Source organism: Pezoporus occidentalis, unplaced genomic scaffold (assembly GCF_034315485.1).
Source record: "Pezoporus occidentalis ecotype Australia unplaced genomic scaffold, CSIRO_AGI_Poc_V1 ctg59, whole genome shotgun sequence".
In the NCBI taxonomy this organism is placed as follows: Eukaryota; Metazoa; Chordata; class Aves; order Psittaciformes; family Psittacidae; genus Pezoporus; species Pezoporus occidentalis.
In genome coordinates, this window is record NW_026915932.1 from 3,963,959 (window position 1) to 3,980,950 (window position 16,992).

Sequence of the window (16,992 nt, forward strand, 5' to 3'; positions counted from 1 at the left end):
TGTACAATTTTGTAATCTCTAGCTATGTGGCGAACACCGTTTTTTAATGGTGCTTCAAAAGTACCTTTTGAAAGTTGTAAACAGATCAACAAGAGTGAAATCCAGGTTCCTCTTCAGTTTGTGACACAACTCCCATGGACTTCAATGGGACTGAGATTTCATAAGTCTCCTTTTAATTTGTTAGTTTTATCTTTTACATATTAAAAGTCCTGGTGACTTGGCTCTCATTGGAATCATCTGCACTGAGCATTTTCATTTTATAAACAACCTTGAAAGTTTCCAACAGAACTATATGAGTAATGGAAGTTTTAAAATTTTCCCCATAAATAACTGCAGGTGTGTCCTTAAGCACACTTCAGATTTTGACTGAAAATTTAGTCTAAGCCTTAATGATATCTTCTGGGCAAGGCAAGTATCAAAATAACATGCATCATTCCTTACACATTCAGTCATTTAAGAGAAGGTTTTCTGTTCCACGTAGCTATTTCCCTTCTTTACCTGGAGCTCCTGCAGAACCTTTTTGACCTTTTAGTCCATCCAAGCCATCCAGTCCGGGCAGTCCAGGAAGACCTGGAAGGTATTACAGGTATGACTGGGTGCCACAATAATCCTTTAAAGTCACAATTAAGGATTTTTTTTTTTTTTTTTTTTTTTTTGTCCTGGCACCCAATATTGATCAAGACAAGGTATTTTGTAATTCTTATTGGTAACTAAAGATGAGATCACATTGCACCTGAGTGCAGTCTTTTTGGAAAGGAAAATGTGAAAAAAATATGAAAATATATATCATATATCAAAATAAATCATAAGACAGTGTCAAATCAAAGCAATTGGAAAATGTACGTTTTAATCGTAGGTATTGCTATACTGCAGCTAGCAGTAGGCAGCTCAGCGTGGGCTATTTTACTCTATAGTGAACACTGTGTCTGTGGCTGGACTACTACTGCTACATGTGATTAACTAGTCCGAAATTAGCTGGTGACTGGGATGCAGACACTACCTAAAATAACTCTAAAGCTGGAACTTCTTTACAGCTTCTCTTCCAAATGTAAGTGCAATTTAATCTAGCCGCACTAGAAAGAAGATAAATTTTCACCTGGCTTCTTTTCCCTGCTTTGTAATCTGCACTTCTCTGAAAATTGCTAAAACACAAGAAGTAAAAACATAGATGGCATTTTTTGATTTTACAATGTTGAACTAACCCGAGGTTGTTGTTTGCAGTGAAGGGAAAAACATCTCCATGTCATTAGCACTTTACAGTTTCCTAAATTGCATAAATGAAGTATTAAGTGTGAAGATGTACAGTTATAAAATGCAGATGGCAGACTACCACCTGGAGGTAGGAACAGGTCTGGCAAAACTGGTGCATTATTTGGTAGTAGGTTTCAAAGAGGTTTCAGACAGAGGAATAGACTTGAGATGCTTCTTGCTCCCCAGGAGGACAGATCAGAGTGCTACTGATCATCAAGAAGTTGAACAATACTGTTAGTGCTTATTCCTTCTCCACTTCTGCTGCTTATCTTTGCCAGATTTCATTCCCCAACAATTCCTCTCCCTGCCATGTAGGATTCCCAGTCTAGATGCAGTGGTGATTTTTTTCCCACAAGTGTGAATTATCTTTCTGCCTGTTTCCTTTTCCCTGTCTAGCTGCTTCCTGGCATAGATGATGTTGGTTCTCCACTTTAGTTCCTGTGCTTGATCCTAGCATGTCCTGCAGCATGCTGCTATATGTGCAAAGTATGAATCATGGGAGAATTTACTGCTCTACTTAAGCACATATGAATGGATATATTTTCTCAAAGTCTATAAGCTGATCAAATTTGACAGCAACAAATTGTTGTAGGAACAGCAACACAAATGCCTTTCTTCAGCTGCTTCACCTGCCAAATTTAAAGGTCCCTAGTTCAAAAATGCGTCATCTGAGAAAGGAAACTTTACTGCCCTTTTATTTTTCCTAACAGATACACCAAAAATAACCCCACAGCTTTGTTCTCAGAAACTGTGTTCTTTTAAGTAAATTTTAACAAAGGAATGAAAGGAAAGAACGGGAGGGGGAAAATCCAGCCTATAGCAAACACTGGTCTGGAATAAAATTTAAACCCAGAAGATTGTTTGAAAACTTGCAGGACATTGATAATATACTCTTGTGTAATCCCCTTTATAATATGGGATATATATATATATATAATCATAGAAACAACTAGGTTGGAAAAGACCTTTAAGATCATCAAGTCCAACCGTTACCCCAGAACTCCCAAAACCACTGGTAATACAGCCTGTAATATCTTCTATGCCCTTAAGCAACTGCTCTTTAACTTTTCATGACGTTCTGAGTTTCAATGCTGCTTTCTGTAGCCTGCTTGTGCTTTGGGCATGTTCCTGTTTTCAAATTTATGTAAGAGTTGCATGCCAATTTGGGAATTTAACAATGGTATTTTAAAATTATTATGAACTCCTAACTATTTTTGGCACCCAGGTGATTATTTTAAACTTTTTTTATCTTTAGCTCATTCAGGCAAGACTGATGGTTTGGTTTACTTGCTTTCTGACACATTTGCCAACAATCCATTATAATATCAGCACTTGTAATTCTAGGTTTTTGGTTTGCTATAGTCCAATATTTCTAAGTACAGCTGAATTGGCTGACCTATATATGAACCACTGTTACTGTATTTTACAGCCCAATTCAGCTTCTACTCACACAAGCAGTTCTGGTGTTCTTAATATTCCTTGCTTCATCAAGAATTACTCACACAGTAAGGCTTGCCAGACTAAGACTTTAACTAGTAAAACTATATAATAAAGAAAATGTGATTATGCTTTGGTAGATGCTGTTTAACTAATTTTATCTCTTTTTTTAAATCTCGTTCTTCAAGGCACAAGACATTTAATGTAAGTGAGAAGCAATTAGACTAACAAGGCCATGTACTTAGCAATGAACAGCCAATTAACCATTTCACTTCTAATGCTAGCAACAATGTTTTGTTGAAAATAGCAGTAAGATCTATATTCACCAATTGAACTGGAATACAAATTCCATTCATTTTTCATTACTGGGTATAATTTCAAAGGTGTTAACCTTCTTTTCAATTAAGCTGGCAGTATGGCAATATATAGGATACTAAGACTCAGTAGGCAACTTGGTCTCTAGTAAACTGCCATTTGGAACTGACCTTTTCCCTCTGCAGCATATGTATTAATTTGTTATGTTTCCTTGAGAACTTCCGCACAATATAGAGCAGAAGTGCCTTACCATTATAACAAGAAGAGTCCATCTGCTTTAGGTTTTCAGAGGAAGAATGTGTTTTGTTTTTTTTTCACCCCTCTCGATTTAGACATCCCTTGTCACTGCAGAACTCTGCTTTTGTTACAGAAAATATTGTTTGCAACAAGGAAGACTTTTCTCTTGCAGACTATGCACTAGCAAGGAATCTGTCGTGACAGTTTAAATCAGCACCACTTAATGATTGCAAGCAATCATAAATTCTTTCCATTTAAATTTTTCAGTAGGCTGAATTTGAAAATGTTTGTCTATTGTTCTCTAACCATTTATCATAGCCCCAAGTTTTACTTTACTTTGATTTCTATGTATGGGTCAATAAATTATCTTTCCTGTCCAGGAACATGTTATAAAGCACACTATTACAGAGAGAGGGTACAAATTATGTAGTTGATTACCTTCTTTGTGAAGTATTAATGTAACTTATAATTTTAATGTATCATTCTGTGTATAGTAAAAGTTAATAATGTTCTCAACTGTACAGATGACCTATTCAATCTAATCATAACAATCACTGTGAGAAGTGTAAATCAGGATTTGGAGGAAATATTTCTCTGTTAAATCCACCAAAAAATCAGGTTTTGGAGATGTCCTAGTTTTGTCAGGGATGGAGAAAACAAAAAAAACCCAAACAACTCACCACAACAAAACAAACAACAAAAAACCAACCCAAGTTGTTGTAATTTGTTAAAACAAATTTGTAAGAACTGTCCACAGCAGTCTGCTGGTAGAGTAACACTGGCACTCCATGGTGAGAAGGTAGAACACAGCATAATCGAAGTGACGTATCTGAATTACTGCAAACTTCTTTTTCTTTCCTAAACTTCTGCTATCATATCAGCTGAGCCACAATCTGTTTCTACCTTCTTCTATACCTATTTTTGAATGTAGCCCAAGTTTCTAGATAGCGTTTATGTTACTTTTAAAAGGTGATGAGAACTGGCTTAATTCTTCTTATAGTTTAAAAGAACAGAGAATCAAAATGATGCTCACAGGCCTTTTCTATTTTCACTGCTAAAAGGATATTTATGCCGGGTGCTGTTATATTACCAGTAGTACTGCACTGCATACTGTTTACCTTTTCTGCCTTGGGATCCAGCTAATCCTTGCAGTCCTGGAGGTCCCAAAATTCCATGTTTCCCTTTTTCTCCAGGTTCTCCTGGCAATCCCTGAGGACCTGTAGCTCCTGAGAGCACAGAAAAAAAAACAACCAAACCTGTGAATATGCAAATCTATTAAGCTGTTGATTTTTATTTTTTGATGTATTATGCAGCACACTCTGTTAATCAGAGGTACCTGAAAGTGTGGGGGAATGTATGAAGAACTGACAGATCTTACTCTCTGAGACTCTGAGCAGACTATTGCTGCTGTCTATAGGTACTGAAACAGGTTCCAGTACACTTTCGTATGATCTCTGATTTCTTTAGCCTTCTCCTCAGAGGTGCATCCTCAGCTGCATTTTCCTGTTCCATATCTCTAGAGCTATTACATGGCACTGTTTTTTAAACTTCAGCATTACCTGGAAGTCCAGGTATTCCTGGGTTTCCAGGGTCACCCTTGGATCCTGGTCTTCCTGGTTGCCCTTGGATACCTGGTGAACCCTTGTCTCCTGGGAATCCATGGAGTCCTTAAAGAACAAAAGAAATACCTGGCATTTATTTCTTTAAATTTGTCCATTGTTCATCTTATTATAAGCTTAAAAATATAAAAGTTCAGTAAGTTTCTTGTCTAGAAAAATAATGTTATTTAAATACTTCAGATACTTGCATCCACTTATTAGCAATGAATTTTTCTGATCTCTCTGGTGATATCTGAAAGAGCAGAAATGACTGGTAGGATATAGTTAAGCCAGGTTTTATTCTGGTAAGTACTGGTATGTTCATCAGTGCTGTACTAGACAACAGTAGGCTATACCTCCCATTTTCACGCTAGCCATATTGCACACTGTGATGCCTCTCCAGTCCTTGGGTTTATAACTACAGAAAATAGCCCTCAGTGTGCACAGGAAGCAGAGCTCCTTTTCTGCTAACAAAACTTAGAGAAGATAAGTTCTTAAATCCAATTTTTTCTTCAATCAGACAGAGGTACCTGGTAATCCTGGATCTCCAGTATGCCCTTTTGGACCATGTGTACCAGTCAGAGGAGTGGGGTCACCTCTCTTGCCTGTAGAGGTACAATGAGTTTTATTTAGTACAAATACTCTTTTCATCCACAAAATCAAAGCTGGACAATTTTGTAAGATCAGATAATTTACAGATATTAACAGCTGTACAAGGGACCAAGAGAATACCGAATGAAAAATGCTTTGGCACATGCAAATTATCTGCCAGCTCAGCTTGTCTTAAAGTACTAACTCGGTTTCTGTTTAGTATGGCTCAGGGCAGCATTAATGAAAATTTTCCATAATGAAAAAAAAGAAAAACAAAAATTATGGGAACTTTCCCAGTACTGACAGCGTATACTGAAAAAGAAAGATACTGCATAAAATCCCTAGAACACTTTAATAAACAGAGAACTCCTTACATAGGTTTGTGAGGATGCGCAAAATCAATACGTTGTGAGTCTATTTACCCAGTAAGGACCTTTCAGGGACTAACTAGCCAGGGACTTAAAGGCAGCACACCTCCTTCTTTCTGTCTTTGCTGAAATTCCTGTTTATCACAGAATCAATAATTCCGAGCGGTTTTGCCTTGCAATATCTCTTCAAATGTCTGACCTCTCCTACCTATTCATGCTGCCTTCAGCTTCATTGTCTGATTTTGTTGTGAACAGTTAAGAGGAAATACCAAGTTCAAGTGTTGCTAGAAATCTCCTGCCATAGCAATCCCCACCTTTATTGGCTATTTCCTGCTTTTGGATTAAGGATAAGTTTTCCAGAAAATTTGTTTTCAATGCATTTCACACAACTTTTCCTTATATTGAATATTGTTCTTTACTTTTTCTTTTTTTTTTTTTTTTGTCTCAGGTCAGACTTGTTTCTAATGACCTTTCTGTTTTAATTTTTTCCCTCCTTTCCTATTTTCTCTTTTCTAGTAAGTACTCACCATCATCTGTCAGAGCATATGCATCCTAATAATAGTGCTCTTTTCCAAAGCATGTCAATATAAATTACCTTTGGATCCTTTTGGGCCAGGCGGTCCTGGATTGCCAGGGATTCCTGGTAAGCCATGGTCACCCTGTTGTTTTTTTTTAAAACACAAAATAAAAGTGTTTGACATATGTGTAGCAGGAATGATCTATAAGCACATTTGGTTCTCTTACACAGGTAAACAGATCAGCAATTAATATGAATAGCAAAACTCTATCTTCAGCTCAACAGAAAATCATCATGCTGTCTTTGTTTATGTCTAACACTGGCCATTAAGACTTCCAAGAAACTGTAGATTAGACTTGGTAATCATTTGGAATTTGTGCTTTTACAGTTTATGATAAGTCTTGGCTTGAGCAGCTTAAATTCCCCACAGATGGCTTGAGTAATTTGATTTAAAAGGTACTATAAAAATGTACCAAATACTGTTGTATGCATCCCAAATTTACTATAAACATTAACCAGAAATATGTTGTGATGTAACAGTAAAAATATAAAGATTTATCAGTTTTTCCTTTTGAATAATGACCTATAATCAGCAAAACAAAGATTATCTCTTAAAAAAAAAAAAAATAAAAGACAATCCAAGCCAAGCAATGTCCATTTACCAAAAAAGCAACGGTGATTTTATGTTTCATGTAATCTCACTGCCTGTCTACCTAGCATAGAAGCCAGTGAAGAATTTTGCTTTACATCCATGTGTGATACATGTGTGGTTTCGCATACTTATTCTTGAGCAATACTGCTTGCCTGGATTCTATTTGGTGCAAATTTTCAACGTGGGCACAGAAGACTCTTGTTCTCTCTTGTCTGTTGGCTTGGCTGCTCCATGTAGCAAGATGTGAAGAAGCAGCTGTATATTAATTTTATACTTGTGCTGCTGCTGTGTCATGATTGTGATCTGTTAATCTGTTTGTAGGAAAGATGTTAACGACTTGATTGTGCATCCATTTTTTCCTCCCTCCTCTCCCTGAAACTTGTGCAGTGTAGCCTGGACTTGCACTAAGTGGCAATATGACAAAATCACAGCATGCAGCAAGGGAAGAGGGGAGAGGCCCTTTGTTGACTCTGATTAAAAGGTAATCAAGGCATTGAATTGTTACATTAAGGAGTTTACCTTTCCTATTATACTGATAGTCTCTTCTGGGGAGGAACATCTAATGGGTAAGTAAGTACATCTAATGGGTAAATACAATAGAATCCTTCATCATATTTTTTGGAGGCAGGATATAGCTGAAAAGTCCAGGACATTTCACTACTACTTTGTTTACCTGGTCACCTGGTTGTCCTTGAAAACCCGTAATTCCTTTTAAGCCCTTTGGTCCTGGGAAACCCTGTGATCCTGGAAACCCCATCAATCCAGTGTCACCATGGTCACCAGGCAGTCCTGGGACACCATTCTTCCCTGGAAATCCTGGGGTGCCTCTGAAACCAGTATTGCCTTTTTCACCTGAAGTTAATTGCAGAACAAGATAATGACCAATATAGTCAAGCCATTATTTGACACGTATAGCTATGCTTTTACACTATGTGTATTGCCTTAGTAAATGTCAAAAGAAACTAGACTGCTAGTTTAAGTTTCTATAAACAATATAAGGCTGGGCTTTACTTTATGAACTTACCTCTTTCACCTCTAAATCCATTCTCACCAGGAAACCCTGGTTCCCCATTTTGTCCTTTCTCAAGATGCATGTTAATACAGCCACTGTCTCCTGGAGGCCCTCTTTCACCTTTGAGCCAAACATATGGAATGGAAGTAAATCCTTATGAGTGACATGTCCTGAAAATTAATTTTAGTAACAACTTCCCTAACAGAGAAAGCCTTCAAATACTAATGCAGTTCTCAGTTGTTTCAGCAGGCTCACTACTAACAGAATTTATTACCCTTCTCTTGCTTTTTAGTTGATTCAGTAGTAACCCATGTGATGCTAAATCAGAATTATTCCCTTCTTGTCTGGAATATGAAAGATGGCAATTGTATTGTCCATTTCACAGTGTACTGTCTGTGATTGCACCTTGGAGATGGTTATTGTCTTTCCTACATTAATATTTACAGATTTTAAAGAACACAAACAATATGATAGAAAACTAGAAAAAAATCTAAAGTTTCAGATGTGTGCAGGACAAATCTCAAGGTTTATTTGAATAGGTGATTAACTCTGTTTAATTTAGTGTTAAATGAACCTATTGATCTCAGTGAAATTTATTTTTCTTTCATTATATTTCATTATGCATTTGTGAGATTAACAGGATTTAATATTTAGTATCTCTGAAAATAGAAGCGAATATATCTTTACAGCAAGAAGAAAAAGTAAACACATTCCTAACACACTAGGAACGAAACCAAACATAGCAGTAACGTAACTAGAGAATGAAGTGGATTTTTACAAACCTTTTATTCCCATATCCCCACATTCTCCACTAGGCCCAGGTGGACCCATTTCTCCTTCTTCTCCTTTAACACCAGAGATCCCCATTGGGCCTTGTGTTCCTGGGAGTCCTGGGAATCCTTGGGGTCCTTGAATCCCTTTGCTTCCTGGTAATATTAAATGCTTTATTTACATATTCAGCATGCTATGCTGTTCCTGTCATATTCTAAGGAAGAGTATAAAGCAAAAGGCAGGGAGTTTAGAACGGCTCCTTAGGAAATCAGCAAAGCTAGAGAACCAATGGAGCATGGCTTCATTCCAAGATCAAAGTTGTCTTGAAATCCAGGTTGACTTGAACCAAGCATCTTCTCCCTCCCTGCTACCTCCCCCTTGGAGGTTTAGGCTACATTTACTACTAAAGCAGTTATTCCCAACATCTTAAGTACAGTGCATAGTCTAAGACACCACCAGATTTTGCATATGGCTACAGGTAATCATGACTTCTATGTCCAGATGACAGACAAAAACAGGATTTTGCTATAGTTATTCAGAAATCTTGCACATTAGCCAGTGATGATTTGGGACTAAGCTCACATTTTTTTTTAAGTATTACACATAATGTGAAGCTATTTCTCCACTTACTCATAGAATCAGTCATTTAGGTTGGAAAAGACCTTTAAGATCATTGATTCCAACCATTAACCTAGCACTGCCAACTCCACCACTAAACCAGTGCCACATCTACACATATTTTAAATGCCTCCAGAGATGGTGACTACACCACTTCCCTGAGCAGCCTGGTTCAATGCTTGACAACCCTTTCAGTGAAGAAATTTTTCCTAATATACAATCTAAACTCCCCTGGCACAACTTGAGGCTGTTTCCTCTTGTCCTACAGCTTGGTGCTTGGGAGAAAAGACCAACAGACACCTTGCTACAGCCTCCTTTCAGGTAGTTGTAGACAGCAATAAAAGGTCTTTCCTCCAAACTAGGCAACATCAGTTCCCTCAGCTGCTCCTCCTAAGACTTCTGCTCTAGACCCTTCACCAGCTTCATTGCCCTTCTTTAGACATGCTCCAGCAACTCACTATCTTTCTTGTAGTGAGGGGCCCAGAACTGAACACAGTATTTGAGGTGTAGCCTCACCAGGGCTGAGTATAGGGGGATGATCACTTCCCTAGTCCTGCTGGTCACACTATTTCTGATACTAGCCAGGATGCCGTTAGCCTTCTTCGCCACCTAGGCACAAGCTGGCTCATGTTCAACCAGTCATCAACCAACACCCTCAGGTCCTTTTTCACCAGGTAGCTTTCCAGCCGCTCTTGTCCAAGCCAGTGGTGTTGCATGGGGTTTTGTGACCCAAGTGCAAGACCCAGCACTGAGCCTTCTTGAACCTTGTACAATTAGCCCTGTCCCATGAATTCAGCCGTCCAGATCCCTCTGTAGAGCCTTCCTACTCTCAAGCAGATCAACACTCTTCTTCACCAAGTCATCTGCAAACATAGGGTGCACTTGATTCCCTTGTCATTGATAAAGACATTAAACGGAACCAGGCCCTGAGGAACACCAGTTGTGACTGGCTGTAAAACAACTAAAGCACCAGGATGCACCAAGATGCATCAAACTATTTCCTTTGTTTTTATTGTAAGAGAAAGAACAGAGGATGCTATTGTTATTGCCTCTACCCTGCTGCAGGGTCTTATTCTTGAAGCTGGAAAGAGAGGAGGGTGCAAAATATTTCCTAGCTTTAACAGCAGTAGAAATAGTTCCCCCTACAACAGAAGTTATAGACAAAGTGCTTTGCAGGATGTTTAACATACCTGCTTTTCCTGGGAAACCAGGTGGTCCTTTATTGCCTGGAAGTCCTGGAAGTCCTCGAGAGCCTGGAGGACCTGGGGGACCTTGTGAGCCAGGAGAGCCTTTGAGACCTTTGATTCCAGGTGGCCCAGCTAGGCCCCTGTCCCCCCTTTGACCTTTAAAGCCTGGTAAGCCTAAGAACAAGAGATTTAACCAATGTATATAAATGCAAGGCAAGGGTTCACCAATTGTATCTAAAAAATGTAAAGTGATAGCTTTTGGTATAAATTTGAATATCAACAAACACAGCAAAATAACTTGGAAACTTTACTACTGGAGTACTGGGTCTGCCCAGATTTTTAACCTGAAATGTTTTTCTTGTATTTCTTTAATGAGAGACATGAGTAGAAGCTCCCTGTGAAAAATCCTTACTAATTTGTAAATACTTTTGGTGTATATGTCCCCTAGCTCTCCCTAAAAATCTTTTTAATTTAAGAATAAGGAAGATAAAAGTATTACAGTAATGACAAGAGCTCAGTTAAGTTACTCAGGACAACAGAAAATTGATAACTCTTCCATTTGTTACTTAACTGAACACACTGTGATTTGGCCAGTTAAGGAACAGTGCAAAAAAGGGAAGTGAAGTTGGGAAATGTCTGATATGCACACTGTACATTCCCTGAGTTTAAACAAATGTGTAAAACATTAATGTACACCCCTACTAATGAGCAGCTCCCATGGACATATTTGTCATGTCAGCCACAAAAATCATGCGATTAAATCTGCTAGAAAAGATGTGCAGAGCTTAGAGCAGTGAGACAACCTTATGGATGTTGTGTACCTTGAGGTCCTGGCAGGCCCATGACACCTACAAGTCCTGGTGGCCCTGGTAAGCCTGTGTCACATGGTGGACCAGGGAAGCCTGGACAGCCTGGTGCTCCTATATCACCTTCTGGTCCTCTAAAACCTTTGGCACCTGTAAATCCTGGGACACCAGGCTGTCCTGGAAACAAAAAACATTGTAAAATATTTACTTCCACTACCATCCATCAGAATTCCTAATTGTTATTTTTAAACTTACATGTTCAGTTATTGCAATATCTCACTTATCCTCTATTTTTGCACAGCTTGTGAAAATTGATGCTCTTCTGCAATTTAGAACTGGCCACTGTGGAGAGCTTCTTCCTTTAAGCTAAATAAAAATTCAACCCTCGTCCCTAGGTGAGGATGACTTTATGGATCAATAAGCAAGTTTCTGATGTGTAAGTGCGTAATGGAAGGAGCTCACTAGCCTGCATGAGCTGCACAGCACTGGGGTCAGTTCTATAGGTATTTGCTGTGCAGAGGAGGGTGTGTGTCTGCTTTGGGCTGGGGAAGAGGAAGACCTATAAAAGGAATCAATAGTATCCACTATGAAGAGGGAAGTGGCACCATGGAGACATCTGTAGCAAGACCAGTGTAGTGCACAAGATATTGAGGTTTACATTGAATAACTCTGGGCAAAGAAATTAACCTCTCTCTCCCTGAGTGTTCAACTGCCTTTTGCCAGTCTTTTCAGATTTAAGTAAAGTCTGATGTAGGGATTGTCTGTATGGTATAGCAGGAGGCCCTAAACACAGATGGCTGCCAGGCAGCAAGTAACAGCAGCAAGAATAGGAAGCTGCAGTGTTACTCCACAGACTGGGTAAAAGCATCTTCCCTTTCCTGCAGTGCAAATCTCCTTAGTGGCTGGTCAACCTTAACTGTAAAAATGTAAATGAAAAATAGGGCATACCATTCACAGTCACCATTATGGATCCAGGTAAAAGAGAAAGTTTTATCTGAATCAGGACCAAATTTGCACAGATTTTCCTCTTTGGACACATGGAAACGCTTTATAAAAACTGGCTCATACCTTGAGGCCCAGGAATGCCTGGATCACCCCTTGCTCCTTGTGCACCAGGGGGTCCTGGCAGTCCCCTGTTGCCTGGGATTCCTGGAGGACCATATGTGACATCACCTGCAACACCTTTCTGACCATCTACGCCACGTGGACCTGCAGGGCCATTTTTACCATCAACTGTAGATCCTCTTTCACCTTCATCACCAGGATCACCAACTTTGCCTCGAAAGCCTGTTGATACAATTTTTAAATTCAAATAACGCATAATTCAGTTTTGTTTGTGGTTTGTTTGTTTGTTTGTTTGTTTCCCAAAAAAACTGAGGAATATTATAATTTAACCAGGATTATGACTTTGCATCAAAAAATAACATACATTAAGTTTCAGGTTTCTCATTTACAGCTAATGACACATGAGAGTTGAAGGAGGTAATTATTCTTATGGGAAGTGGCAGTGGTTTCCTTGGGGGCAGCATCTATCTTGTGTGCTCTCACTCTTGTTTAGTTCAATCTGTTTGTTAAAATGATACTACTTGTTTTCAGTTTTCTGAGAATAGTTCCTCTCTGGACACTGAAATTTAAGTTTGTTGCAGCACCTGCAATGCTGCAGGAAGGAAAGGGAAGCTGGTAAGGATTTCTTTTCCATTAGCTTTCATGAAATGCTCTTCCCTGATCCTTTCTATTATGTTAGCTACCTTATCCAGCATTTACGCATTACAGCTTGACCAGCAGTCTCCTGGATTGAGAAAACACAATTTACCTTCTGGCCCAGGGATTCCTGCTCCTGGCCTGCCTCGATGGCCTTTTTGCCCATCAAAGCCGTTTGGTCCTGGATGACCGGGGAGTCCTTTTAAACCCTTTGGTCCTGGAAACAGAAAGAAAATATGTAAAAACTGACAGAGCTCTAAAATGTGTGACCTAAGGAAAAATATTGCATTTTATCCCATGCAAATTCATGTACTTTTGAAGACAAGTGGATTTCATCTGCTTCTAATATTTTGGGCAAGAGCAGCCACACAAGTCACAACCAAATGCATGTTTGCTGTTTTTCTAAATGGACTTGTTTCCTAATCTATAAACCTCAGCCTGCAAGTCACCAGAGTAAATTAGAAAAAAACATGTCTCCTATAACATTTTAATGTTACAGGACATAAACAATATTAACCTATTGACATTAATGAGTGTCATCGAGTGAATGGCAGATGTCAACTCCAAATCTTACATTCTTCTGTGCTACATGCTGCTTCTGGAATGGTGCAAATGAGCTCAGTATGCTAATCCCTGTTCTTTCATGTCTGTATAAATTTTGGCTACCACCCACAATACTGATGTCAAAGAACTGTGTAATACCATATTAAGCATCTTGAAAATCCAGTATCAGACTCCATTTATTCTGATGAGGATTTTCCGGAGTATTTCAAATGTTTTGGAGGTGATCACAAGCAACATTTTGCCAGTTCCTGGATGAGTTCTTTGACTTTAAATTAAGCTGAACAAGTTGAAGTACTGGTAGTAAGTATTCAGATTTCAGGGCTCAATTGCAACTTGCCCTAAGCAGCAGAGTTTTAGAAGTTACAGACTTGCAGCATATCTTTGCCTTGCACACTTTTTCTTCCCCTGGTGTCCAGATGTACATATTCTAGGTCTTATCTGACTCAGCCATCTGCATATTTTACCAACTGTCTCATGCATTTTAATTGAGGCAGGACAGAGTTTCAAGTGACCGTCATTTAATCATTTCTGTGGAGGCAGCCTGCACACCTTTTGATCACGCAAGCTGCAGCCATCTGGCCCATGTGTCTATTAGATGAATATATTCCTGTGTATTTGCAGTTTTACATTTTGAGGTATATACCTGTTGAAAAACTAGAACAGTGTATCTTTCTAGGATAGCTTCTTTTTAAATTAGCAATTAAAAGCTCTATTTTAGTTAAACCCCAAAATTCTATCTGTAAACATACCTTGAACGCCTTTAAAACCTGGGGGACCTGGATTTCCAGGGTAAGGTAATGTAATGTAGGCAGTCTCACCTGAAGCAAGAGGGAGAAAGAAAGTGATATACTTGGTTTTAGAATAAATGGAGTCTTAACATTTACTGTAATAGTTCTGTGGAAGTAACCAACTAGATGTGCAAAGGCAAAGAGAAGGGACTTTTATGCACATTGCTATTTGCACGTTACTTAAGGTTTGATGGAGTATCTTAAAATATATTTTTTACACTTATTTTGTATAGAATATTGGTAATGATTCAAATACAGCTGTGTTCTGTTAAGATGAAGATTTTTTTTTTTTTACTTGTTGCAGAAATTTGTCTTCATGATAGACTCTGTTGCAAGAAAGAAATAATATTTTCATCTCAATTCTATGTATGTTTCTGGTTCATTTGTATTGCTATCAGTATAGATTTCTTTTTATTTCTAATTTTGGTAGGGATTTAAAGAAAACAAAACCAAACAGACCAAGCCTGAAGTGTCAGCTGTATTTTCCTGCTCCTTCAGCAAAAAAACATTGCCTTGCAAATCCTTACACTCAGGAATACTGTTCACTCCAGAAAATAATTCCTCTGACAGTGTGCACTCCAAGTGGCACTTTGCAGGTTTAAGGCTTCTAGCAATTCATAGTCTCGCTAGTGTCTGTTGCTAAATGCTGACAATATTATACCTTTCAGTGGCCATAATTCACATGACCACTGAGCTTGCCAAAATTGATTTTTCACTATAAGTGAGTAACACTGTATAGAATACATATGAAACTGTAATGGATGCTACCAAACGTGTTTTGTTATTTTGTTCTTAATGTAAACATTCAAATTACCTTTCTGGCCCTTTGGACCAGGTGGCCCAATATTACCAGTATCACCAAAGTCTCCACGGCTGCCTCTGATTCCTGGAGGGCCAGGAAACCCAAAACCAGGCAATCCCATTTGTCCTTTTACCCCAGGAAGGCCTGGGACCCCAGGGAATCCTTTATCACCTGGCAGTGGTACTCCAGAATCACCCTTAAAGAAAGAAATTGTTGATAAGAAATAACAAGACCTAATTTCTTTCCTCTCTTTGATTATCAAAAGCCATGTTAGACAATTATTTAGAGAAACCACTCTTCCACAATTAAGTGACATGGATGATAGCAGTAGTTTTAAATATTCAGAGGCAATAGGAACAAAAGGTAGAGTTTTGTGGTTTTTTAGGTCTTCCTGATCCCATAATATAGGCACAGAGTATGCAAAAATTACATTCAGGAATATCAAAATAAACAGTAATACTTCCAAGGAAATTTTCAACTGATAAAAACTATGGGTTTTGGTCTAGGCTAACATATAATGATAGAAGTAATTAATGTGTTAGGAATTTGGACTAAAATGGTACTTTTCATTAAGTAGCTGGCCTTTTCATAAGATAATATGTTAACTGAAATGAAAAAAAAAAAAATCTGAGAAAGGCAAACGTACCTCAGCTCCTTTTTCCCCAGGCAATCCTAGTTCCCCATCTCGGCCATCATTACCTCTTTGACCTGGAAATCCTGGAACCCCAGCAGGACCTCTTTCACCCTTTGCTCCTTAAAAAATTTAAAAAAAAAAACAGAAAAAATGGTGTAATAATTGTAGTAAGTTTAGCGGGGAGGGGGAGAGGTAATTTTGCTCAGGTAAATGAGTAACCATCATCACATCAGTATGATAATTTCCAGTTCTCAGGAAGGCAGTACATAGTCAGACACTTTGTGGAACAACAGGTCTGTCTGTAAAGACTTGTTTACAGGCATCAAAAGAATGTGGCTTTTGTTCATGCTATATACAGAGTGAAAATATTTTGTTATTCAAATCACTCAGTTTTGTTCTTAATTTCACTGAAATTAAGGTATTGCGATGCCATATGATGCAGAATATTTGAATCAATATTCTCACAAGGGTTGTTCTGGTTTTTAGTTTTATTTACCCCCAGATTTCTCTTGCACTGATATTTATGAAAATGTAATTTTTGCATAAAGGACAATAAAAATATTCTAACCCAAAAATTCATTTTGCTGTGTCAAGAAATGCTTTGCAAATAAACAGCAAATGTTTTGCCCTGGTCCAACATCTGTAAACAAACACAGGCATCCAGAGCTAAGCTAATTTTTCACAAACAATAAGATGGACAATCTTTTGTCTGAATAATTAGCTTAGCATTTCTAACTAAGCTTTGCCATTGGATTGTTGTACTTTGTTGTTCTCTGGTTTTTTTGCTTTTGCAAATCATAACCATAACTGTGGAGAGGTTTTGATCTGTTTTAATTGTAAGAATTTCAGTTGTGGAACTGGTGGCCTATTGTTTCTCTTCAATGCCTGATCAAGGGCAATTTTTAGAATTAGGAACAGGAATCTGGATAGCCATTGAGACTTTGAGTTTTTCCCAAGGAGGGTGTTGGTGGTTTTAGTTGAGATAACAGTTAGGTTTACTGGCATATGGCACTTCAAGAGGTGGCTGCTGTACAATATTTCTTTTGCTTTCACAATAACTGTATTCTGCTTAGTCTTTGCTATACAAACCTCTGAAAGACCCTGGTTATCAATCATGTGACATGTAAAGTCATTTGTTAGCAT

At 38.3% G+C, this 16,992-nt stretch overlaps 1 protein-coding gene across 2 annotated transcripts in view; it reads right to left on the bottom strand.

The window, feature by feature from the left end:
* COL4A4 (collagen type IV alpha 4 chain) overlaps positions 1-16,992 on the bottom strand; it is a 68,116-nt gene that overhangs the window by 11,892 nt on the left and 39,232 nt on the right. For both annotated transcript variants that reach the window (XM_062638911.1, XM_062638910.1), the window contains 15 exons: positions 15,862-15,968; positions 15,228-15,411; positions 14,375-14,443; positions 13,174-13,278; positions 12,429-12,647; positions 11,376-11,537; positions 10,558-10,728; positions 8,761-8,904; positions 7,991-8,098; positions 7,640-7,818; positions 6,393-6,456; positions 5,369-5,443; positions 4,800-4,907; positions 4,359-4,466; positions 499-570 (listed from right to left, as the gene is read on the bottom strand). In XM_062638911.1, coding sequence (XP_062494895.1) covers positions 499-570; positions 4,359-4,466; positions 4,800-4,907; positions 5,369-5,443; positions 6,393-6,456; positions 7,640-7,818; positions 7,991-8,098; positions 8,761-8,904; positions 10,558-10,728; positions 11,376-11,537; positions 12,429-12,647; positions 13,174-13,278; positions 14,375-14,443; positions 15,228-15,411; positions 15,862-15,968 — 1,875 coding nt within the window. The remainder of the gene's footprint in view (positions 1-498; positions 571-4,358; positions 4,467-4,799; positions 4,908-5,368; positions 5,444-6,392; positions 6,457-7,639; positions 7,819-7,990; positions 8,099-8,760; positions 8,905-10,557; positions 10,729-11,375; positions 11,538-12,428; positions 12,648-13,173; positions 13,279-14,374; positions 14,444-15,227; positions 15,412-15,861; positions 15,969-16,992) is intronic.